Here is a 20,969-nt window from a genome sequence, read left to right as displayed (position 1 = left end):
ATTTCATTTGAGCCTTACAACCCTGGCAAGTAGATTGATTATCTTATTATCCCTATTCTATAGTTGGGAAACGGAGGCAGACAGCAGTTAAGTGACTTCCAAAGATCACATGGCTAGGAAGTATATGGGGTCACATTTAACCTTCCTGACTCCAGAAGAGGGTAGGAGCATGGCCAAATGGGTTTCCCAGTGAAAAGGAGACTGGAAGAGCCCCAAAGAGAGGTCTTCTTCCATGATGATTTGCCCAGACCTCACCTAGGAGCCTTCATTACCTTTGAGAGTGCCCAGTTACAGGGATCATGCCCTAGAAGAGATAGATACAAGTATCACTCCCAGGGGGCCACAAACACAGAACAGAGAAAGTGGAGACATGACCTTCAAACCTGTTTCTGCTGTGGGAAAATCTGATCAGCTCTCTTGTCTCTGAAGCTGGGGCCCCTTTCAGTTCCTTGTCCAAATCCTGCCTGTTCTTCAAGGCTCAGCTCCTAATGCCCCTCCTCCAAGAAGCTTCCCTGATTCCCCTAGCTAAAAGTGTCCTTCTGGGCTCCCATAGTCTCCTAGAACACAACCTCTTCATCTTAGTTCATGTTATATGTGCCTTTTTCCCCCACCAAGTGATGATGTTCAGTCTTTTTAAACACCTCCTACAGTATCTAGCACAGGGCCCTGTGTTAGTGGTAGTACCAGGGCACTGTAAGGAGATCTGGATCCTAGCAGTGGCTTTCCACCCTTACTACCACTACTTAGACAAACCATTTTCCCTATATGAAACTCAGTTTTCTCATCCATAAAAATGGGGATGAAGGTGAAGTAGGTAAGAGCACTAAGTCTTGAGCCAGGAGGACTCATCTTCCTGAATTCAAATCTGACCTCAGGCCCTTAGTAGCTGTGTGACCCTGGGTAGGTCACCTAACCCTGTTTGCCTTAAAAAAAAAAGTCCAGTACAACCTCTTTGTTTTGAGGCAGTTAGGTGGCTTGGTGGATTGAGAGTCAGGTTTAGAGATGGGAGGTCCTGAATCAAATCTGGTCTCAGACCCTTTGTGGTTATGACGCTGGGGAAATCACTTAACCCCCTTTGCTAGCCCTTACTGCTCTTCTGCCTTGGAATCAATACTATTGGTTCTAAGACAAAATGTAAGGATTTTTAAAAAACGAGGCTAATAAATCCAAAGCACTGAGCCTAGTGTTCAAATCCCACCTCAGGCTCTTATTAGCTGTGTGATCCTGGACAAACTCCTCAGTTTCCTCATCTGTAAAATAAAGATGCCAATAGTGCCTGCCTACCCCACAAAGCTGCAGTGAGGTTTAAATGAGATAACGTACGTAAAACACTTTACAAAGGTATAAATGTCATATAAATGTCGGTTATATTATCACTACCTACTTCATAGCATTGGGAGGACAATCCTGTAGAGATGAGTCATTATTCTAGCAGGTACTTAACAAATATCCTGGAGCTTGGACTGGGACACAAACCTTCCTTGAGTTGAGTAAGTGCTGATGTCAATTAGGGTTGGCAGATAGCTTGTTGAAGCTGGGGGCAGGGAGTGGCCTTCAGAGAAATAATCAACTTCCAAGTTAACATAGCTTTTCTCAAGGCTAAGTGTTTAATTAGAGAGATGAAGGTAGAGATTTTGGAAGGAATGCACCTGGTATAAAAGCAGAGATCCTGAGGGAAAGAGGGCAAGTACAGTTCTAGGGTGGATCTGAGAATATCGGAGCTTTGCTGAAGGGATAGGTTTGGGGAAGGCGCCTCTGGAGCTGGGGATGTGAAAGGTAGGTGAAGCATGGTGGGGCTGGAAATGATGCTATAGAAGAACTGGCTTGGGAACTTGAAGCATGTAATCTGACAAAGAAGGGAGAGAGACAGATGGAAACAGAGACAGAGATAGAGACAGAGAATCAGAGGAAGAGGGAGAGGGGAAAGAGAGACAGAGAGAGAAAGAAAGAGACAGAGGAGGGAGGGAGAGGGAGACAGAGAGAGACAGAGAGGGAGACAGAAAGATAGAGGAGGGAAGAAGAGGAAGACAGAGAGACAGAGGAGAGAGGGGGGAGAGAGAGGAGGGAGGGAGAGACAGAGGCAGAGACAGGGAGATGTAAGGGAAGAAGGGAAGGAAGTTCCTAATAATTAGAACAGCCCAGAAATGGAATGGACTATGTCACAGTAAGTTCTCTGTTATGGAAAGGCCTTCAAGCAGAGGCCTGATTGTTACTTATTAGGGATAATGTCAAGTACAAGTGAACTAAAGAACTTCCAAGCTTCTTCCATCTGGGACTCCAGGCCTGTGTAATTTCAGAAGTCACTACAGTGGGAGATCTATAGAGTCAATATTTTAAACCAAATTCCAGTTATGGAAGAGTCCTGGTGTAATGGTTAATCCCCTTGGTCTGGGAATCAGAAGAACTAAGTTTAAATCCTGACTCCATCTTGAACTATGTTGCCTTAAGCAAGTCATTTTTCGCTTATGGGTTAGTTTCTTCCTTTGCAAAATACTAATATTGAACTAAATGGTCTCTATATTTTCTCGGAGCTCTGATATTGTATTCTGTGTTTTGAGGCATGAATTCTTAATCTGAAGTCGGAGACCTTTTTGGGGGGTATGTTTTGGGTTTTTTTGTTCACCCTATTTCAATATTTGATTTTCTTTAGAGTCCTAGGTGTTTTATTTTATGCATCTAAAACATTATTTTGGGAAGAGGTCTATAGGCTTCGCCAGACTGCCCAAGAGTTAACCAAACAAGGCTAACTCTTATTCTAAGGAAATCTTTCAGCTCTAACATTCCTCGTTGTTCTAAAGTCCCTCTCAGCTCTGATACCGTGACTTGACCTGTGAGTTTCTTCCTAGATTGTCTACACAGCGCTGGGCCAAATTTACAGCTAATTATTCCCCTTAGCTCAGGGCAGGGCTTTGAAACCCATGAGGTGGTGCCAGTCTTCATCTCTCATCTCCACGCAGGCAAGGACATCGGATCTTCCTTTGCCTTCTCTCCCTCTCTCTCAGCGTCCAAACAGGGCGGAGGTGGTTCTGAAATGTTTGAGGGAGGGGGCCGCCAGGGCCCAGGGCACTGAGGTTGGGAACTTCTCCAGCAGCCACCAGTCCTCCCTTTCCTCCAAGGTTCTCTAGCAGTCGCCCACGTCTGGAGAGATGGATCTGTCCCTGGGGGCGGATAGATTAAAGATCTCCGCCCTTCTTTCCTTGGCCCCCGCCAACCAGCCTGGCGGCTCCATCCATCTCTCTCGAATCACACCCCAGAGGCGCTAACGGCACCTGGCATTCTGGATCCTGGTCTCTCCCTGCGCCTGCGCAGCCCCATAGGTAACTGTACCTTAGAGACGGGGAGGATAGAGGTAAGGGAAAGAAGGAAAGGATGGAAAGCCTAGTCCCCACCCCATCCCGAGCTTTGCCGATTGCCATTCTAGGTCAGATCTTCCCGGCTTGCTTCTGGGCCTCAGGACCTTTCCTTAGTGTCCAGAGACCCAAATGGTCAATAATGTCTCAGGAGCCCGCCACGCCTTGACACCCAGGATCTCTTATTTACCCGGACCCACCTATAACCAGATTCTGCCCCCCTCCCCCACCCCACTCCCGACCAGATGATAGTTTGCTTTCAGTAGATAACAAAATCATGTTATTACCTAACTCAAGAAGCTTCAGCAGCTCCCTATTGCCTCTAGGATTAAAAAAAAAAAAATTCTACTTGGTGTTTTAAGCCCATCACAATCAGGCTCCAACCTGCCTTTCGGAGTTTATTGGATATTGTCCTTTTCCACTTATTCTTTAAATCTACCTTGATGTTCTCCCTACAGGACATCACCCGTCTCTACGATATTGTATGCAGGCTGGCCATCCCCTATATCTAGAATGCTCTCACTTCTGCTTCCTAAAATTCCGAGTTTCCTTCCGGGTTTTATTCAAGTACCACCTACCACCAGAGGCTTTCATGATCCCCCCCCCCCATTTTGTTTACTCTCACAAGTTAATTTCCTTCCAGTAGAATATCTCTTTGAGGTCAGAGGCTTTCATTTTTGCTTCAATATTTCCAGTATCTGGCACACAGGAAGTGGTTAATAAACGCTAATTGAATTGCATATGGGACTCTGCATCTTAGTGGGTCGTTCTCTTGGAGCCAGGGGCCTCAGGTTGGAAGAAGGGGGATAAGGGCTTTTCTCCTCTATACAGAGTAGTAATGATCGCAGCTAGAAAGAGAGCCCAAAGGTCTCTTGGCCCAGTCCTGTCCCTCACCTCCCCCCAGCAGGAATCCTCTTTACACTCTTCCTGACAAGAAGTCATCCAGCCCTCTGCTTGAAGATCTCCATTTACAAGGGGCTCACGACTTTTGGAAGCTCACCATCTACTTTGGGACAGATCTCGTAGTTAGAAAATACTTCTACATCAGGCAGAACTCTGCCTCTGTGACCCCAGTCCTGAAACATATATGCCTGCTGGGACTATCCAGAAACCTAATACCTCTTCCTCATGAATAGTCTTTCGAATAAAGGCCCCCCTTTTCCTCTTCTTAGCATCCTGCTTCCCTACAGAATTGGCGAGAGGCCAAAGACAAGGCCTCCTACTTCTTCCATTACATCTGGTCCAGGTCCTGCTTCCTGACGGATTCCCCCTCCCCTCAATTCCCCAAGCCTTTGAAAGTTAAAGTGTACCCCAATTCAAAATTCTTTGACACACTCTGAATGCCCCCATCTGGAAAACTCCAGGATTTCCCCTTCCCCTAGTCATTCCGAACTCTCAGTGCGGGACTTTTAATACAGATCGGATTGAACGAGACCAAGGGACACCCGCTCCGAGTTCCCCGCGAACTCTGGGCACGAAATTGAGGATGGAGAGGGATAGGACTGGGGAAGGGCCCCGGGTCTATACCTGCCTCTTTCGGGTCCCGATCCTCCCCCTCCCCCCGCCCCCTTCAAACTCAAGGCTCCGAATGCGGTTTGGCCAGATTGGGGGAACTGAGGTGAGCGGGCGGGGCGGGGGATGCTTTGGTCTTTCGGAGCTGCCTCAAATCCAGAGTCACGGTGCCCCGAGGGGAAGGGCGGGCTAGGATGCGTCACCCTCCTCATCTGCCCGGTGCCCGGCATAGAGCGCGGCCAGCGGGCGGAAACGTGGCCCCCAGCTGCTGAGATAGGAGAAGTCCTGCTCGGAGCTCGAACGGGTGTGCACGGAGCTGAGCGAGGCTGCCGGCGAGTCCGCGCCCTCGAACGCGTACGTCTGGAAAGCATCATAGGGTGGCACGGACAGGTCCGCGTCCGCCAGCGCCACTTTCCTGCTGATGAAGTCTCTGAAGAGGGAGAAGTCCAGCTCCGGGCTCGGGGCCCCCTGCGGAAGCGGGAGGGAGGGGCGCTCCGACGGCAGACTGGCCTGGAGGCCGCCCCCGCCGCTGCCACCCCCTCCTCCACCACCTCCTCCCCCGCCGCCATCCCCGCCTTTGATCTCGCTAAAGTCGTAGAGGCTCCGCAGCGCCGACATGTCATAGGCCTCGGTGTCCTGCTCTCCACCGCCCTCGTCGTTGTACTTGATGACGTTGTCCCGCATGTCCTCGTCTTCCTCGGAGTTCAGGTGGCTTTTATGGTGGCGCTTCAGCGTGAGGATGAGTAGGACCAGCACTGGCCAGGGACAGGGAAGGCCACGAGGAGCAGGGTCAAGGAGAGTTAGGCCGGGGAGGGCAGAGGAAGGGAAGGATGGGTTTGGCCAAGAGGAGGGGAGGGCATTGATTGGCCAAGGAGAGAGAAAGGAAGAGATGCCGAGGTGGAGATGTGCCACCAGGGCCGGAGCAGGGAAAAAGCATTCAGGTTTTGAGGAAGGAGTCGTTGGAAAGCGAGTGGAGTTGAGAACAAGCTTAAACAAGGGGAGGGGGCAGGGAGGAAATGGGAAGGGTAGACACAGGACAGGGGACCAAAGGGCAGCCATGAGTGTGAGCAGAGCCAGACAAAGGGAGGAGGGTAGAGACGAAATGGGAAAAGAAGAGGCAGGACAGGGGTCCAAGGGGCAGCCATGAGTGTGGGCAGAGCCCAGGGAAGGGGAGGAAGGGAGAGATGAGGTAAGCAGGAGAAAGAAGGGAAGACCCATCAGAATTAGGGTAACAAGGAGTGTGTTGGAAGGAAGAAGGAAAGAGATATCATTGGAAAGATGGCCCTGCATATGAATATCCCCCCCTCCTACCCCTTCCTGGCTGACTGACTACACCAGGGTCCCTCCTCTCCTCAGTTCCAACACCTCCAAAGGAGATAGCAACTTGCTGGTCCACAATAAAACCAAGCAGAGGAGGCCCAAGTAAGATGGATAGATGGCAGTGGGGGGAGTGGGCTGCAGCCTGGGGGAGCCACTGGAGGGGGAAGCCAGAGCAGATGGCTGGGAGCGCAGGCGGGTGAGGGCTGCAGATGTGACTGCTCCATCAGCTATTCCGCCCGTCACCTTTAGAGCACTGATGGGCACTTTATTCGTTTGTGGGCAATTAGGCAGAAATTTGTTTGCACTGCGTTGGAAAATGAAACCGATGTAAAGTGCACCCAGTGGGAAAGGGGTTTCTGAGCTGAGGGCAGGGAGAAGGGGAGTCTTGGCCTTCTTTATTTAGGGCCTCTTGAGATTGTCTCCTTCACCTCTGACTGCTGTGGAAGGTGAGGTAAATGTGAATTTGGCTATAGGTCAGCTCCCCTAAAATGGGAATAGGTGGGATGTGACCAATTGGATCTGTGAGTGGGAATGCAGAGGGAGGTTTCTTAGGAATGCAGTACTGTGGGGGTTTGGTGAAAGGTGATATGCTGTGGATTGGGAAGGGGAGACATCCTCATTCCTTTTTTTTTTTTTTTTTTTAAATAATACATCATAGGCCCCAGGACTCCAGGAATCTTCTCTCGGAATTGTGGAGTAAGGAAAGGATGGCTCCAAGTCTCCTTTCAAACTTCAAGAACTTAAATATGCACTAGGACTTGGGACACCTTGTATATGTTCAAAATTCTGGTCTCTCCCAACACCAAGTCAATATTCTATATTCTAAGGTCCTTTCTACCTTTGACATTATATGTTCTAATGCACCTTCCAGCTCTGGCATTCCCAAAGGTCTCCAGTTCTACATTCAATGATTTGATAGAGGAAGGAGGAAGCTCGGTCTTGCAGAAGCTAGGATTAGCAAGGACTTGGCTGCAGACTAGGGATTAAGACTTTTAAACTATGCTAGACATACTACCCAGGTTGAAGAATAGCACAGCAAGGGGGTTGCAGGGCAGAAGGGGAAAAGGCTAGGGCCCACAGCAGACTCACCAACCAGGATAAGGATGCAGACCAGCAGAGCAATGAGGGCCCCCGGGCTCAGGGAGGCAGCCATCACGTAGGCTGTGGTGTTACAGGACTGGATGGCACCAGCACTATCACAGCCACACACACGGATGGTGAGGGTTCCTGTGCTGCTGAGTGTGGGCGGTCCACTGTCCACCACCAGTATGGGGAGGAAGAAGACATCCTGCTCCTGACGGTTGAAGCCCACGTGCTGTGTGTGCACGGCTGCTGTGTTATCTAAGTAGAGATAAGAAGGGATGTGGGGAGGGCAATGACTTTGGGTCATTATCCTGGCCTGGCCTCTGATTGTACTCACTAGTGTACTGTTAGAGACTGCTTTTTCCCACATTCCAGTGATTTACTCCCTTCATCGTCCTTTGTAAATCAATCCTTCCCCATCCCTCCATCACATTTATTGCTCCTCCCTGGCCTCTTGCCAGCTCCTTGGTGCAGAAGTACTCAGAATGGAGGTGATGGGCCCGGCTTTCTTGTAGGGGCAAGATGTGCCCACAGTCTGAACACCCCTACCCCCTTCTCACCCTTAGAAAACTTGGTCTCTGCTTCTGGCCCTGACCAGTTTCTTCTAGGTTTTACTCTCCTCCTCCTCTTCCATTTGAAGTGATTTCTCTAAATTGAATCAGTTCAATACCACAAAATCCAAGAGACAAGGGTATGAGAAACTTGTCAAAGGAATAAAGCAAATATTTGATAAATAACTATCATGTCTTATTGAAATATCCTAGAAACTCTAAATTGATTTTCAGTCCATTTTGTTACAAAACTGTTGGTGTACCCTTGAAGAAGGAAAATTAATCTATTTCTGCTTATGTTCATATTCATGGTAAGCTCTAGAATTTGTTTCATTTCATATTTAATGGAAGGTAAGGGCAGATTTTCATGATTTGGTACAGGGTCTGAAGGCTGAGAACCCCAGACCAAGGTTCTTTCCAGCCTTTCCCCCAATTCCTCCCAACTCCCCCACCCCAGGAAGCCTTTCTTATTGTGCCTAGGGTCATTCCCACCTTCGTGCTTTTGTTTAGACTTAGAATACCTGCTCTCTTCCTGTGCTACAATCAAGCCAGTCCTCTTCCCCACCGTCCTCCAATGAATGCACTAGGCTCCTTCCTACCTTGGCACATGCCCTCTGCACACACTTAAAATAAAAAGGCCCCCTCCCACTTCTGCCTAGCTAAAAATCTCCTATCTGAAGCCTCATTTGGCCCCTCCCCACGCCCTAGCTCATGGGCTTTCTCCCTCTGTGCTCCTATAGCCCTGGCCATCTGTATCCTCACAGGGGTTCCGTCACACATGGCCTGATTTCATGGGAATCTTCTCTCCCCAACTGAATCAGGAGCTCACAAAGGGCAGAGACCAGGTTTTCTAATGTCTTTCTTCATATCTCTCACAGAACCTGGTACCCACACTGGCATGGGGCAGAGAGATACATGGGTTTCAATCAACATTTGTTGACTGGCTGACTAACCTCTGAGAAGACGTACACTTATGCCAGGTAAGAGTGATGTTTGTTGGGTTCAGCTTGGAGGTGTGAGGGGGGAGAGACAGGAGGAATGGCTGGAGGGGAGCTACACTTCTGGGTTTGAGCATCATCTCCTCTAAGAAGAGGAGGGAGAGACCCATGTAATGGGGAACTCAGATGTGTGTGTGTGTGTGTGTGTGTGTGTGTGTGTGTGTGTGTGTGTGTGTGAAGAAGAAGTGGTCACATTAGCTGCTGTGATTTCACCCCACAGCCATCTCCTGCTTCTGTTGGTATCTATCTCTTCCTGTCAACCTTCAACACTCTATGAGTCCTTGGTTGCCCTCCCCAGAGCTGGGCCCTTAAAAACAGTGATAATTCCCCATTTGCTTGGCCCCTTAACATTAAAAAGCCCTTAAGCCCTTTCTTCATTATGGCCCTAAGATGTAGGGAGTATAGTTATTATCACACTCATTTTACAAAGAAGGAAATGGAGGCTCAGAGAATAAAGTTACTTGGCCCAGGCTACACAGTTAATAAATGGCAGAGATAGAATTTGAACCCAGATCTCCTGACTTTAGACCACCACACTTTATACTGTAGCAGATAAGGAGGCCAGTCCCTAGGAGGACAGTGGCCCTTGCTACTCCTCACTCTGTCCCTCAGGAATGACCCAGTAGTCTGAACCCCTAGAGTTAATATGCTTTCTGGTGGTATAAGTTAGGAAAGGCTCAGAGGGTTGGAGGGGGGGGGTGCCCTTTTCACCACTGCAAAGAAAGGGTGAGGGAGGGGAGCCAGGGAGCCAGGGAGCGGCAGGCATCCATCTGGGCTGACATTCATCAGTGTCAGTCCCTGGCTGCAAAAGCAATATTTATAAATCACGTTTCCAAACTGGCTACAAATTTGTACAAAGAAACAGATGGGCCAGGGGTAGCAGTTTGTCACAGTGGATATTTATAAGAAGAAGGGGAGGGAAGGGGGTGCTCAGGGACAGGGAGCGAAGAGAGGAGAGGGCCTCCCACCCACTCCTATAACCGGATTTTTCCTAGCACAGAGTGAGTTGCCACCCACGAGCCCCCAACTCCTCCAACCCACACAAACAATTACAGAGAGGCAATGTGTGTGGAAGGGGGAAACCACTGGACTTGGCAATCAGGACATCCTAGTTTTTATCCTAACTATGCCACTTTTTTTTGCTTTGTGACTTTAGACAAGTCAATTTTTCTCTCTGGGCCTCAGTTTACTCAGCCGTAGAAAGTAAAGAAGCTCTATAAATTAGTGGAAATAATCAAGAGAGCTCTGGGTAGAAATCCTGCTTCCAACATTTACTAATTTCATGACCAAGAGTAAGTCATTTTATCACTATAACCCTTCATTTCTGCATCTGTAAAATGGGATTAAAACCCGCAATACACCCCAGGAAGCTGTTGTAAGGGTCACATAAGATAACATAGACTCCATATACTCTGTAAACCTTAAGGGGCTATACAAATGTCAGCCATTATCATTATTACTTGCACTAATTTCAGAGGGCTATTGTGAGGAAAATGTTACATGACGGTGAGTTATTACCATTATCATTATTAGATTTGTTCTGGGCTACAGCCCCAGATGACTTGGGTATTCCTCAACCCCCAGCCAAACAAATGCGATTAGAAACATTCCTGATATCGAAGGTTAATGGCCTCTCAATGTCATTTCTGTTGCCTCCAGGTGCTGGAAGATTGGGAGAAAGGAAGGAATATGGACCTGTGAGAGAAAAGGGGCCCTAGTCCTTCTAGGGAGGGAAAAATCAAGTTGCAAATGCCATTGAGGGTCCTAGAAAATCAGCTCGGAGGTGTCCAGGGTTCTAACCCAAGTTCTTTAAGAAATTCATTCTGAATATCCACTCAGATCATCATAGGTGGTTAGTTCGATGATTAAAGCAGGAGGTTAATGGGTTTGATCTCCCAATGTGGTTTGGCTTTCTATTCCCTGACTCCAGATTATCTCCACATCTCCCTCTCAGCTATCTCATAAATGCATAACTCTTATAAATCATAAGGAAAACTAGGGAGAGTTTGGATAGCTCAGGAAAACTATCCCACTACTAGAAAAGAGACTTGATCTATTGATATCATTAGCACCATCTTTGTGTACACAAAGGAGGCCACAATTTTGTCTTGGACGGAAATGAGTTTTCGAGTCTCAGCCTGAGGTAAGAAAAGGTGCCTAAGAAATCCCTTCCTCCAACCCAATTCAATACCAACAGAGGCTCTGAGCTCTCTGATTCTGGAGGTGGTTAGGTTATGGGTTACAGTAGGATAGTATTAGAACTGGACAGAAGTTCAGAGTGTGTCTGGCAAACTTCTACCTCAGTAGGAATTGCCCACATCTCTGCCTGACCACATGGTTGTCCAACTTCTGACTGTTCACAAGTTAGCTCATTCCACTTTGGGAAAGCTCTTACTGTTAGGAAGTTTTCCTTCTTCCCCTCTGCTGCTTCTACCTATATGTCCCAGGTCCCAGTTTTGCTTCCTGTGGCCAAGCAGAACAAGTCTACTCATTCCTCCATGAGAAGGACTCTCTGATATTTCAAGATAACAATCGTTTCCCCCATTTTTTCTCCTCCAAGAAAACATCCCAAGTTTCCTTCTCCAAACCTCCTGTGAGGATGGGGAATCCCATCACCTTTGTTGATGCCTTCTTCTGGACAACCTACAGCTTGTCAATTTCCTTCCTAAACTGTCAATGTTTTACCTCGAACTGAACATATTACTCTGGGTGGAATATGACCTTTGCAGAGAACAACAGGACTATTACTCACTCATCCTGGATACACTAGGCTTCTACTAATGCAATGAAGATAAATGGTATTGTCACAATGTTGACTCATTGAGATTGCCAGTGCACTATGATCTCTGGCTCTTTTTCTTTCTTTTAAAATATTTTTTGCATTCTTTAAAAATTACTGATGTCTTTTCTTTTCATATCCCATTCATTTCTGAATATATTCTTCTGCCTTCCCATATCCAGTGAGTCATCCTTTATAACAAAGAATTAAAAAAAGAGAAACTCTACTCTTTCCCCCCAGAAACATTAAGGAGCATTTTTACTTTGCTTCAGCCAAGACACTCACATCTCAAAAGCCATTCTCATTCTGCTCTCACTTGTGCTCCTGCTAGTCACCAGCTCTCCTCACTCTCTTGTTTAAGTCAAAACCATCTTTTCAAGGCCCAGTTCAAATTCTACTCCCCAAAAAAGCTTTCCTGGGTCATTGTAGCCCAAAGAGATTTGCACCAATGTTAGCAGGCACACTGACATCAATATAGTTCCATTGGACTCTTGAGAACCAAAGCTGGGACAGAAGTCTACTCTGATCCTCATTAGGAGGAGATAGAGGAAGTAAGTGGGGCTTACCTTTAATATCAAGCAAAGAGAAATGAGGGTTACTGACAGCCTCAGGCACCAGACGGAAGTAGAATCGGTGACCTCCCTGTGGTTCATCTCGGTCTACTACACTGATGGTCTGGATGAGCTAAGGGCAAAGAGGAGACAAAAAGGCAAGCCTCAGGGCCACTCACTGTCAGCTAGGGAAAGGGAAAGCTGTCCAGCAGGGTTGAGCCTTGGACTGAAGACCATAGTGAAAGCATTAAGAAGGGGAGATGGAGGGGCTGAGCCACACAGATATTCCTATTCTGACTCCTAACTCATCTAGCCTTCCTCTCCCAGGGTAGGTGTAGTCCATAGAAAGAGTAAGTCATTAATATTTTTTTAATTAAAAAAAATTTGAAAACATCAATAATGTTTTTAAAGCTGCATGTAACAGATTTATAGTTTCATACACTCTTGTGTGTTTTTTGCATACTTGAATATTTGTGTTTGTTGATTTTTAAGGTCATAATAAAAAAGAAAGGTTTGAGGAGAGAGATGAGAAAGTGAGGGATTTGGAGCCCTGAGGGCAGGCTTTGTGTTCTGCCTCCCCCGCTAGCTACCTGATTTACTCTAGCCACCTCACTTAAATTTTCTTTCCATATCAGTTTTCTCATCTATAAAATGATGATGATACCCACCCTGGTACAAAGAAGTGTCACGAGGCTCAGAATGAGATAGATGCGTGTGACTAAGCTTTATAAGAGGAAAGCACTAGGGAAATGTCAGTTATTTTCATTATGGTCATTACCTGGCCAGGCTTTGCATCCTCACATACAGCAGCCTCATAGGGGGTGGCCAGCTCTGGGGGGTTGTCATTCACATCCAGGATCCGAATCCGAAGGGATGCTCTGGATACCTGTGAGTGGTTGTCTGTAACCAAGAGGGGAAGGGGAATGAGACAGACACCTAGGGTTGTTGAAGGGTGCTGATTCTGCTGCTCTCAACCACAGAACCCTTCTATCTTCTCTCTTTGGGCCCAAACCAGGGCCCAGTGGCCGGGGCAAACATCAGGACAGGAGACAGACATGATTCCAGGGTAGAGAGGATGGGTACAGAGGAATGAGAATGGGTACTCCTGGGCACATGTCAGCAAGCTGGTATGGCAGCTGACTAGAAAATGGGAAATCTGGCTCCTAGGACCACGTTCTGTTATAGTTATATGAATGTCCTTGTAGAAGACAACTCATATTTCTGGGACCCACTTTCTGGGACTTCACCATGAAGGAACTGGTTACACGAAGGGATGCAGAATGAACAAAACCAAGAGAGCAATTTAGATGATAACAAATCAAAACTCTGATCAATGCAGTTACCAATCTTGATTTCGGAGGACTGACCACAAAACATAGGGTGCTCCTCTCAATAGAAGGACAATGGACTAGAGGAAAGGAAAGCATTTTCATATGTGGTCAATAAGCGTGTTTGCTTTGTATAATAAAACGTCTCTGTCACAAGGAAGGGTGCTTTGGGGCAGAATGCTATTGGAGGCAGTGATGTGAAAAAGGCATTAATTTTTTTTAAGTAAAGAGTCTGATTAGTAGTTTACTGTGGAAGTTAAGCAGGGATTAGCTCGACACAGGTTAAAAAGTCCCTAAGAATGAAAGCTATCCAAAAATGGGATGGATTTGGGTTGGGGAGGTAGAGAGCCACCAGAATGGTGAGGCAAAGTAGGGAACTCTATCACTGAAAGGCTTTCAGCACAGCCAAGACAACCTCTTGTTAGGGATGTGATGGGGGAAGTGTTGAACTTCCCACTGGGCTACCTGATCACTGAGGTCTTTTTCGGGTGAAAGGGAGAGTCTAGAAATTCCAAAGAATCTATGATGAAAAATGCTATCTCCCACCAGAGAAAGAAAGAACTAATGAACTCTGAATGCAGATTGAAGTGACATTTTTCACATTCTTTATTTTTCTAGCTTTTTTGGCAGGGAGGTGTCTTCTTTTGCAACGTGGCTAATATGGGAAATATGTTTTGCATGTATAATTGCGATCATATCACTTGTCTTCTCAAGGGGAGGGGAATGAGAAAGAGGGAAAGAATTTGGAACTCAAAAACTTTTTTTTCCACTTCCAGAATCATATCAACACAATATAGAATTTTAATTATTTTAGATGAATGTTACATTTCAGGGGTTGCATGCCCTGAGGAGGTCAGTAGGAAGTCTGTGACTTACTGTTGCCGGTAGCCTCCCTGACGAATGAAGCCTCCCTCATTTTTTTTGAAGCCATCTTTCTGGTCTCTAGAATAAACCTCCATAGGTACCTTTTTATGGTCAAAGACATACTCATTGTTTTCCACCAAGCTACCCAATAATGTATATTAAATTTTTTAAAAATGTAATCAGGAAAATCTAAAAAAATACATAAAAATATTTTTTAAAAAAGAAAATAAAATTTAAGGGTTCAGGACCCAGACTAGATTTGCAACCTGTACTATCTGGGCAGATTCCTACCTCCTTCAGCTCAACCTATGTTCTAGCCTCAGGGAACCAAATCTGACAATGTACAAATGGTTGATGCCATCTCTCCTCCCCCAACTTATAGGAATTTTACCAAGACCCTTAGTGTAAGGAGTACTGGAATAGGAAGCAGAAGACCTTGGGTCTGAGTTTTAGGATCATAACTAGACCTGTAAGTGGCCCCATTCCAACCTTCATTTTATAGTGGATGAAACTGATATCCAGGGAGGCTAAGTACATTTGGCATGTGTCTGAGGCAGGATTTGCATGCAAGTCCTCTGACTCTAAGGGTCAGTGTTCTTTCCTTCCATTTCCTTCCATTGTAATTTTGCTGCCTCTCTGCTCAATCACCTACTAGCAGTATGACCTTAGGCCAGTGATGGCGTACCTATGGCATGGGCACCAAAGATGGCACACAGAGTACTCTCTGTGGGCATTCAGCAATCCTCCTGCCACCCCCACCTTCAGTTCATTACTAGAAAGGCAGAAGGACTCTGGTGAAGCTGCTCTCCTTCCCCTCATCCACCTTTTTACATCACCCGCCCCTCTCTGCCCAGCAGCCCAGTGGGAGGGTTTCCTCCCTCCCCTTTGTGGAGTAAGGGTGGGGCACAGCACATTGTCTCAGGGCAGGGGGCCTGGCATGGCACTCGGTCTGGGGGGTGGGGTGGAAGCGAAGTTGGCACTCCATCTCTAAAAGGTTCTTCATCACTGTTAGGCAAATCAATTCCTCTACCTTAGCTTATTTTCTTACCTGAAAAATAAGGTGGTTAAATAAACAATGCCTAAATCTATAACAGCTCTAATATGCTGGAGGTGAAGTAGGGTATGGGTTGTATTGTGCCCAAACAAAATTCATTTGATCCTGGAAAGGGTTTGAATTTAAACAAAGGAGGCTATAGGGGGTCATGTTCAACTGAGAGGAAGGAAGCTTGGATAAAGGAATTTGAGGTGTCATGTCAAACTGGTGAGAGAGAGAGATTTAGGGGGCAAAGAGGCCTCCATTGTACTCCTAGTATTATGTGGTTGTCCACTCACCTGGATGACCTAGGACTCTGCCTCCTCCCCTCACTCACCCTCCATTTTTATTCAGTCAGGAAGCTTGGAGGTCTGGTTGAGGAGTGCAGGGGAACATGGCAGTCAGTTCTTTTTCTGGCTCTGCTTAGATGCCAAGAATTGGCTGGGGACTGTGAGCTTAGTGATAAAAAAGGAGCCATGGTTTGGAAGGCAGGTGCAGCTTCTCCTCTTGGGGGGGCAGCTCCATAATTAACCAGGACCCCCGGCCCCTCTGACATAGTTCATTCATGAGTCCCTACTTCTTTCCTCTTCTCCTACGGCTGGCCTCTGTCTTATCTCTCCAGCTCACCTAGATCTGCCTCTTTGGTGATTACAGGGGGTGCTTTCTGGGGGAGAAAGGATTAGAGTCGTGACTGAGAGCTCTGGGTGATCAGTTATTTTTAAGAATGTGTTGTTCAAACCCTTAAATAAACCTCAGTTTCATTTAGGGAATTGAGGAGGATATGAGGGAGAAGAATAAGGAGGGTCAAGAGGGGCCAGGCTGACAGTTGAACCGAAGGTCAAGACTGGGATGGACAGTTTATCTGTTTCTCTCCAGGCAGCAAACTCTTTGTTGGGGATTGGTGGTAAGAAGGAGTGAGGCAAAAGGGAGGGGAGTTCACATTCTGCTTTGCTCTCATCCTTTAAAGCCTAGCTCAAAGGAAAGTTCCTCCAGGAAACCTTTAATCCCCTCATGGCTAAAATGGATCTTCCTTTTATTAGATCTCAAAGCACTTTATATTACAATTGTGCTCTCATCATATTGTTTTAATTAGACATTTAGATGCCCGTGTAACTAGTCTTATTCCTATTAGCAGACTGAATAAGGATATCGATGGTGTCTTATTTATTGCTGCACTGTAAGGTACAGAGTAGGGACTGAAGAAATGTTTAGTAAGTGTTTAATAAATGAATGGAATCCACCAAGGGCCCAAACACTGGGTTCAATTACTTACTGTGTGCAGAACTCTATATAGGAACACTAGAGACAAAAGGCAAAGCTTAGAGAAGACATGGTCCCTGCCCTCATGTAACTTATACTCTAGAAGAGATGAGGACTTGATTCATACAAATTAGCTATTTTACAAAACAGATTACCAGTTTATCTCAACCAGGTGTGACTGGAGACTTATGGATTAATGAGGAGAGGGAACTGCCAGGATGTGCCAAAGGATGGGATCAACATGCTAAAAGTACCCCTCTCCCAGCCCACAACTCCAAAGGAAAAAGCCAGACTTAGTTATAGGCAGAGCTGGTTTGAGGGGCACTGGAAAGGACTCCTAAACCAAAGATATAGTCTCTAACCCATCCCTCCCCAGCCTAAATTGTGATGTCTACAATCCCACTATTTGGGTCATTCACCCAAGTTAAGCATAATCTGCCCTAGGCTTCTATTTCAAAATGCAAACTGCCTGAAAGGAGGTGGGAGAGATGGGAGACATTCAGTTTCTCATACCTCAATGATCCTCTGGGAAGTTTATTGTTCTCTATCCACAATGTTCCTTTTCTAGTCTCCTTGCCTTTTTAAAAACTGCCCCCATGTCCTCCTTCACTCCCTGGACCTCTTTAAATTTCTAGCTCTCTTGGAGCTCAGCTAAGGTGCCCATCACATGAATTCAGCCTTGTGGATCTGTCTTGTTTTGTTTTGTATTTAGTTACCTGCTTCCTCTTGGTATTCCCTCTCATTCCTACCCCCACCAACCTAATATAGGCTTCATGAAGGCAAGGACTTTTCATTTTTGTTTTTATTTCTCCAGAACCTAGCACAGGTTTTTGCACCTAGGAAGCACTTAGTTTGTTGAACTTCACTGAATTAAATGAATAGCATTGGGGGTGGGCCAAGGTGAACAGAAGTAAAGAAGACAGACCTAGTTTATCTTCATAAGTTTTATCCAATAAACTTGATCGTAACCCAGGGAAGGAATGAGTGTAGCATAAAAGAAAGAGTTCTAGATTTGGGGTCAGAGAACTTGAGTTCAAATTCCTGCACCGACACTTCCTAGCTATCTAGACCACAGGCAAGTCACTTTAGCTGGGTGTTAATCCCCTAATCCTTAGAGATAATTAGATTTGTGCAGCCCTCCTCATAGAGTGGTTGGGAAGAAAACACTATGGGAAACTTATAATGCTGTTTAAACGTAAGCTATTAATCTGCTTCAGGCAAAACTAGCATCCCACTATTTTGCCTTTGTCCCTCCCTTATCAATGTTTAGTACCTGGGACAGCTCCAGAGGAGAAGCCCGAAGAAGCCTCAGGCCCAAACATTAGGTAGGCAAGTCATGCCTGTATTTCTGTCCTGTCAGAACTCAGACCTGACTCAGTTGTACTTGCCTGGCCACAATAGGTGCCCCTACCCCAGGGTGGCAGGGTTCCCCCCTACCTACCTTGGCATCTCAGCTCAGCTGACTGACATGCAAATTAGTTTAATTATTTCTTCTTCTAAAATAAATTATATTTTGCAGTGACTGCAATATGTTGTGTCAGGCAAAATTACATTCAATATTTTTAAACTAATTGATGCAGCCTTGAGGAAGCCTGATTGACAGCAGTGAGCAGCACAGGCCTGCTACCTAAACGGTTTCCGAAATTAAAATTAAACACGCAGCTTTCCTGCCTTTCCTCCCAGAGCTGGCACACCATTAATCTGGGGAGGCAGCCCGGAGAGGCAGGGAGGCCCTGATGTGCTTAGTAAGGCCAGGAAGTGCCCCCGATAGGAATGGCCCTCATTGATGAGAATGCCCAGAGCCACTCATACAGGGATTAAAGCTGAAGACTCCTGGTCTGGAGGTTGAAGCTCAGAGATACCCCCTTTCCTGGTCCTTGGATCCCAATAGAATAGAATAGAATGCCCCCTCCCCAGGAAGAAGGGATACACTACGTATGTATAATGTGAGCCCTTAACAAACAAATTTTCTTTGAAGTAACCTGAATTGAACATTTGGGTCAATTTGACCCTGTAGAGCCTTGATACATAGTGGAAATACGCCTGGCATAGGATATCCTCTGCCCCCCTTCCTGGAAATGCATGATTGAGTGGAACACAGACTGTACCAAGACCTGGGAACAGCTAGACTCTATCCCAGGCTCTGTCACCAATTTAACTTTGAGCAAATCACTTCTTCCTTCTAGGTCTTAGGTATCTCTTATGTAAAGTAAGGGAGTTGGACTAGATGATCCTTAAGGTTAACTCCAAGGAGAGTAACTGTCTACAGACCATAGCTAGTCATAGAATTGAAGAAATGAAAAGGACATAAAGGATCATTTGGTCTTTTTTTAACACTTATTTTCTGTCACAGAATCAATACTGGATTTTGGTTCCAAGGCAGGAGAGTGGTAAAGGCTAGGCAATGGGGGTTAGCCCAGGGCCACAAAGTTAGAAGTATCCGAGTCCAAATTTGAACCCAAGACCTCCCATCTCTAGGCCTGGATCTCAATCCACTGGGCCACCTAGCTGCCCTTGACCATCTAGTTTTACCTCATAACAGGCATAACTCCTTACTACAATACAGGGATTGGTCATCTACCCACAGTTAAAAGATCTCCCTAGATGCAAAGGACCCCACTCCATTTTTTTGAAGTTAGGAAGCTTTTCCTAATAAAGGGTTGGAATTTGCCTCTCTACCTTGGTCCCAATTCTATCCTCTGGGTCCAAACAGAGCATATCAAATCCCTCTTCTACCTTTCTACCTTCTGCCTTTCAAATAATTGAAGCTAGTTATCTCATCCTGCTTTCCTCATGTCTAAACAAACTATGCAAATGGTCTATGCACACATTCAGAGTATCCTTAATGAAAACCCAGTGAGGAAACTGCAAGTTTTTCACTGAGGATGCTCTATTACTGATTATGTCTTTGACAAAAGTATTCACTGAAAGGTATAGGGAATTAGAAGTTCACTATGTATATTGTTTGCTGATTTCTTTAAAAAGTCCATGACTTGGTAGAACAGAATGCAGCCTTGAAACCTCCTCAAGTAAGGTGTCTCCCACACACATCTTAAAAGTATGCAAGATTCTATGTTATGTGTCTCTATGGAGATTGCTTAACTTAATGACCATGGACTATTTACAGGATCCGAGATTCAGGCTTATCCCACTCATCACTACAGTGCACTTATATACCATAGCATGCACAACACACTTCTTTCTCAGATACACAACCACTCCCCAGACACCCAACCCCAACCCTAAAACTCATACATACCCCTCCACATACCATAGACATCTACATGCAAAAAACAGACACATACACCTGGCCTACCACAGAAAACTAAAAGCACATGGTACACAACTCACCAAACAGTTATTATCTCAGGCGCCTCCATCTCCATCCCAATCCTCAAATATTCTCACATATTAAAGAGATACATAGTTTAGTGAGAAAGAGGCAGGAGGCCTGCCTTTGAATCTTAGCTCCAAGACCTTGTAGCCATGGGATCCTGGGCAAATCATTCCCCTTTGGGAACTTCACATTCCTCTTTTGTATAATGCGGATAATTAGACTGGCACTATCTACCTCATGGGGGGCTTGTGAGGAAAGTACTTTGAAAAAACCCTACAGGGCCATAAAATATGTGAGAGATATACGTGTGTACATATATATATATGTATGTACACAGACCTCAGTGTGAGCACACACACACAATATATACTTATTAACTACCTAAATCCTCAACCACCCCTCCTGACCACATCACATATGCACATACTTCTCCCTACATGTATTCATGTACACCCACAGGTGCCTAGCTCCCCTTCTAAACACATGTAAACATATACACATGTGCACATATCACTATGCACATGATTATCCTAGTTCTTAGAATCTGAGCCTTGTACAAATAGCATCCTGCAGATCAACTGCACATTCACCAAAATACCCATAAACTCCCTGGAATACATCAACACATCCACTCAGGCACACAGGTACATTATTCCTCTGCACAAATTGGCTCTCTCTTCTATTTTCCACACAGCAGACATGCAAGGCACACAGTCAGTTTTTTTCCCAAGGCACACAGTCAGTTTTTTTTCCTATTTGCTCATACCTGCCCAACCCATTTTTCTAATGTGGAGAGGGATGTGCACAGGCTGACCCTAGATCTAAGGCTAGAAGACACTGTGCATGAGACATACCAGCATCCCCACTGAACTGAGCCCAGGAGAGAAAGAGGCAGGAAGGGAAAGAGAGAGAGGAGTGGGGAGAGAGTAACAGAGGGGAGGGGAAAGAGAGAAGAAGAAGAAAGAAAAAAAGAAGGAAGAAGAAGAAAGAAGAAAGAATAAGG

General features: G+C 45.9%; 1 protein-coding gene across 1 annotated transcript in view; it reads right to left on the bottom strand.

Moving 5' to 3' along the window:
* Positions 1 to 5,051: 5,051 nt before the first annotated feature.
* The window catches only part of CDH22 (cadherin 22), a 74,240-nt gene continuing 58,322 nt past the window's right edge, over positions 5,052 to 20,969 (bottom strand). Inside the window, exons 7-10 of the mRNA XM_044661384.1 lie at positions 12,923 to 13,044; positions 12,160 to 12,277; positions 7,272 to 7,523; positions 5,052 to 5,617 (exon numbers count right to left, since the gene is read on the bottom strand). Coding sequence (XP_044517319.1) covers positions 5,052 to 5,617; positions 7,272 to 7,523; positions 12,160 to 12,277; positions 12,923 to 13,044 — 1,058 coding nt within the window. The remainder of the gene's footprint in view (positions 5,618 to 7,271; positions 7,524 to 12,159; positions 12,278 to 12,922; positions 13,045 to 20,969) is intronic.

Source organism: Gracilinanus agilis, chromosome 2, assembly GCF_016433145.1.
Source record: "Gracilinanus agilis isolate LMUSP501 chromosome 2, AgileGrace, whole genome shotgun sequence".
NCBI lineage: Eukaryota > Metazoa > Chordata > Mammalia > Didelphimorphia > Didelphidae > Gracilinanus > Gracilinanus agilis.
The sequence above is the reverse complement of the archived record's forward strand: the minus strand, read 5'-3'. Positions and strand labels throughout refer to the sequence as shown.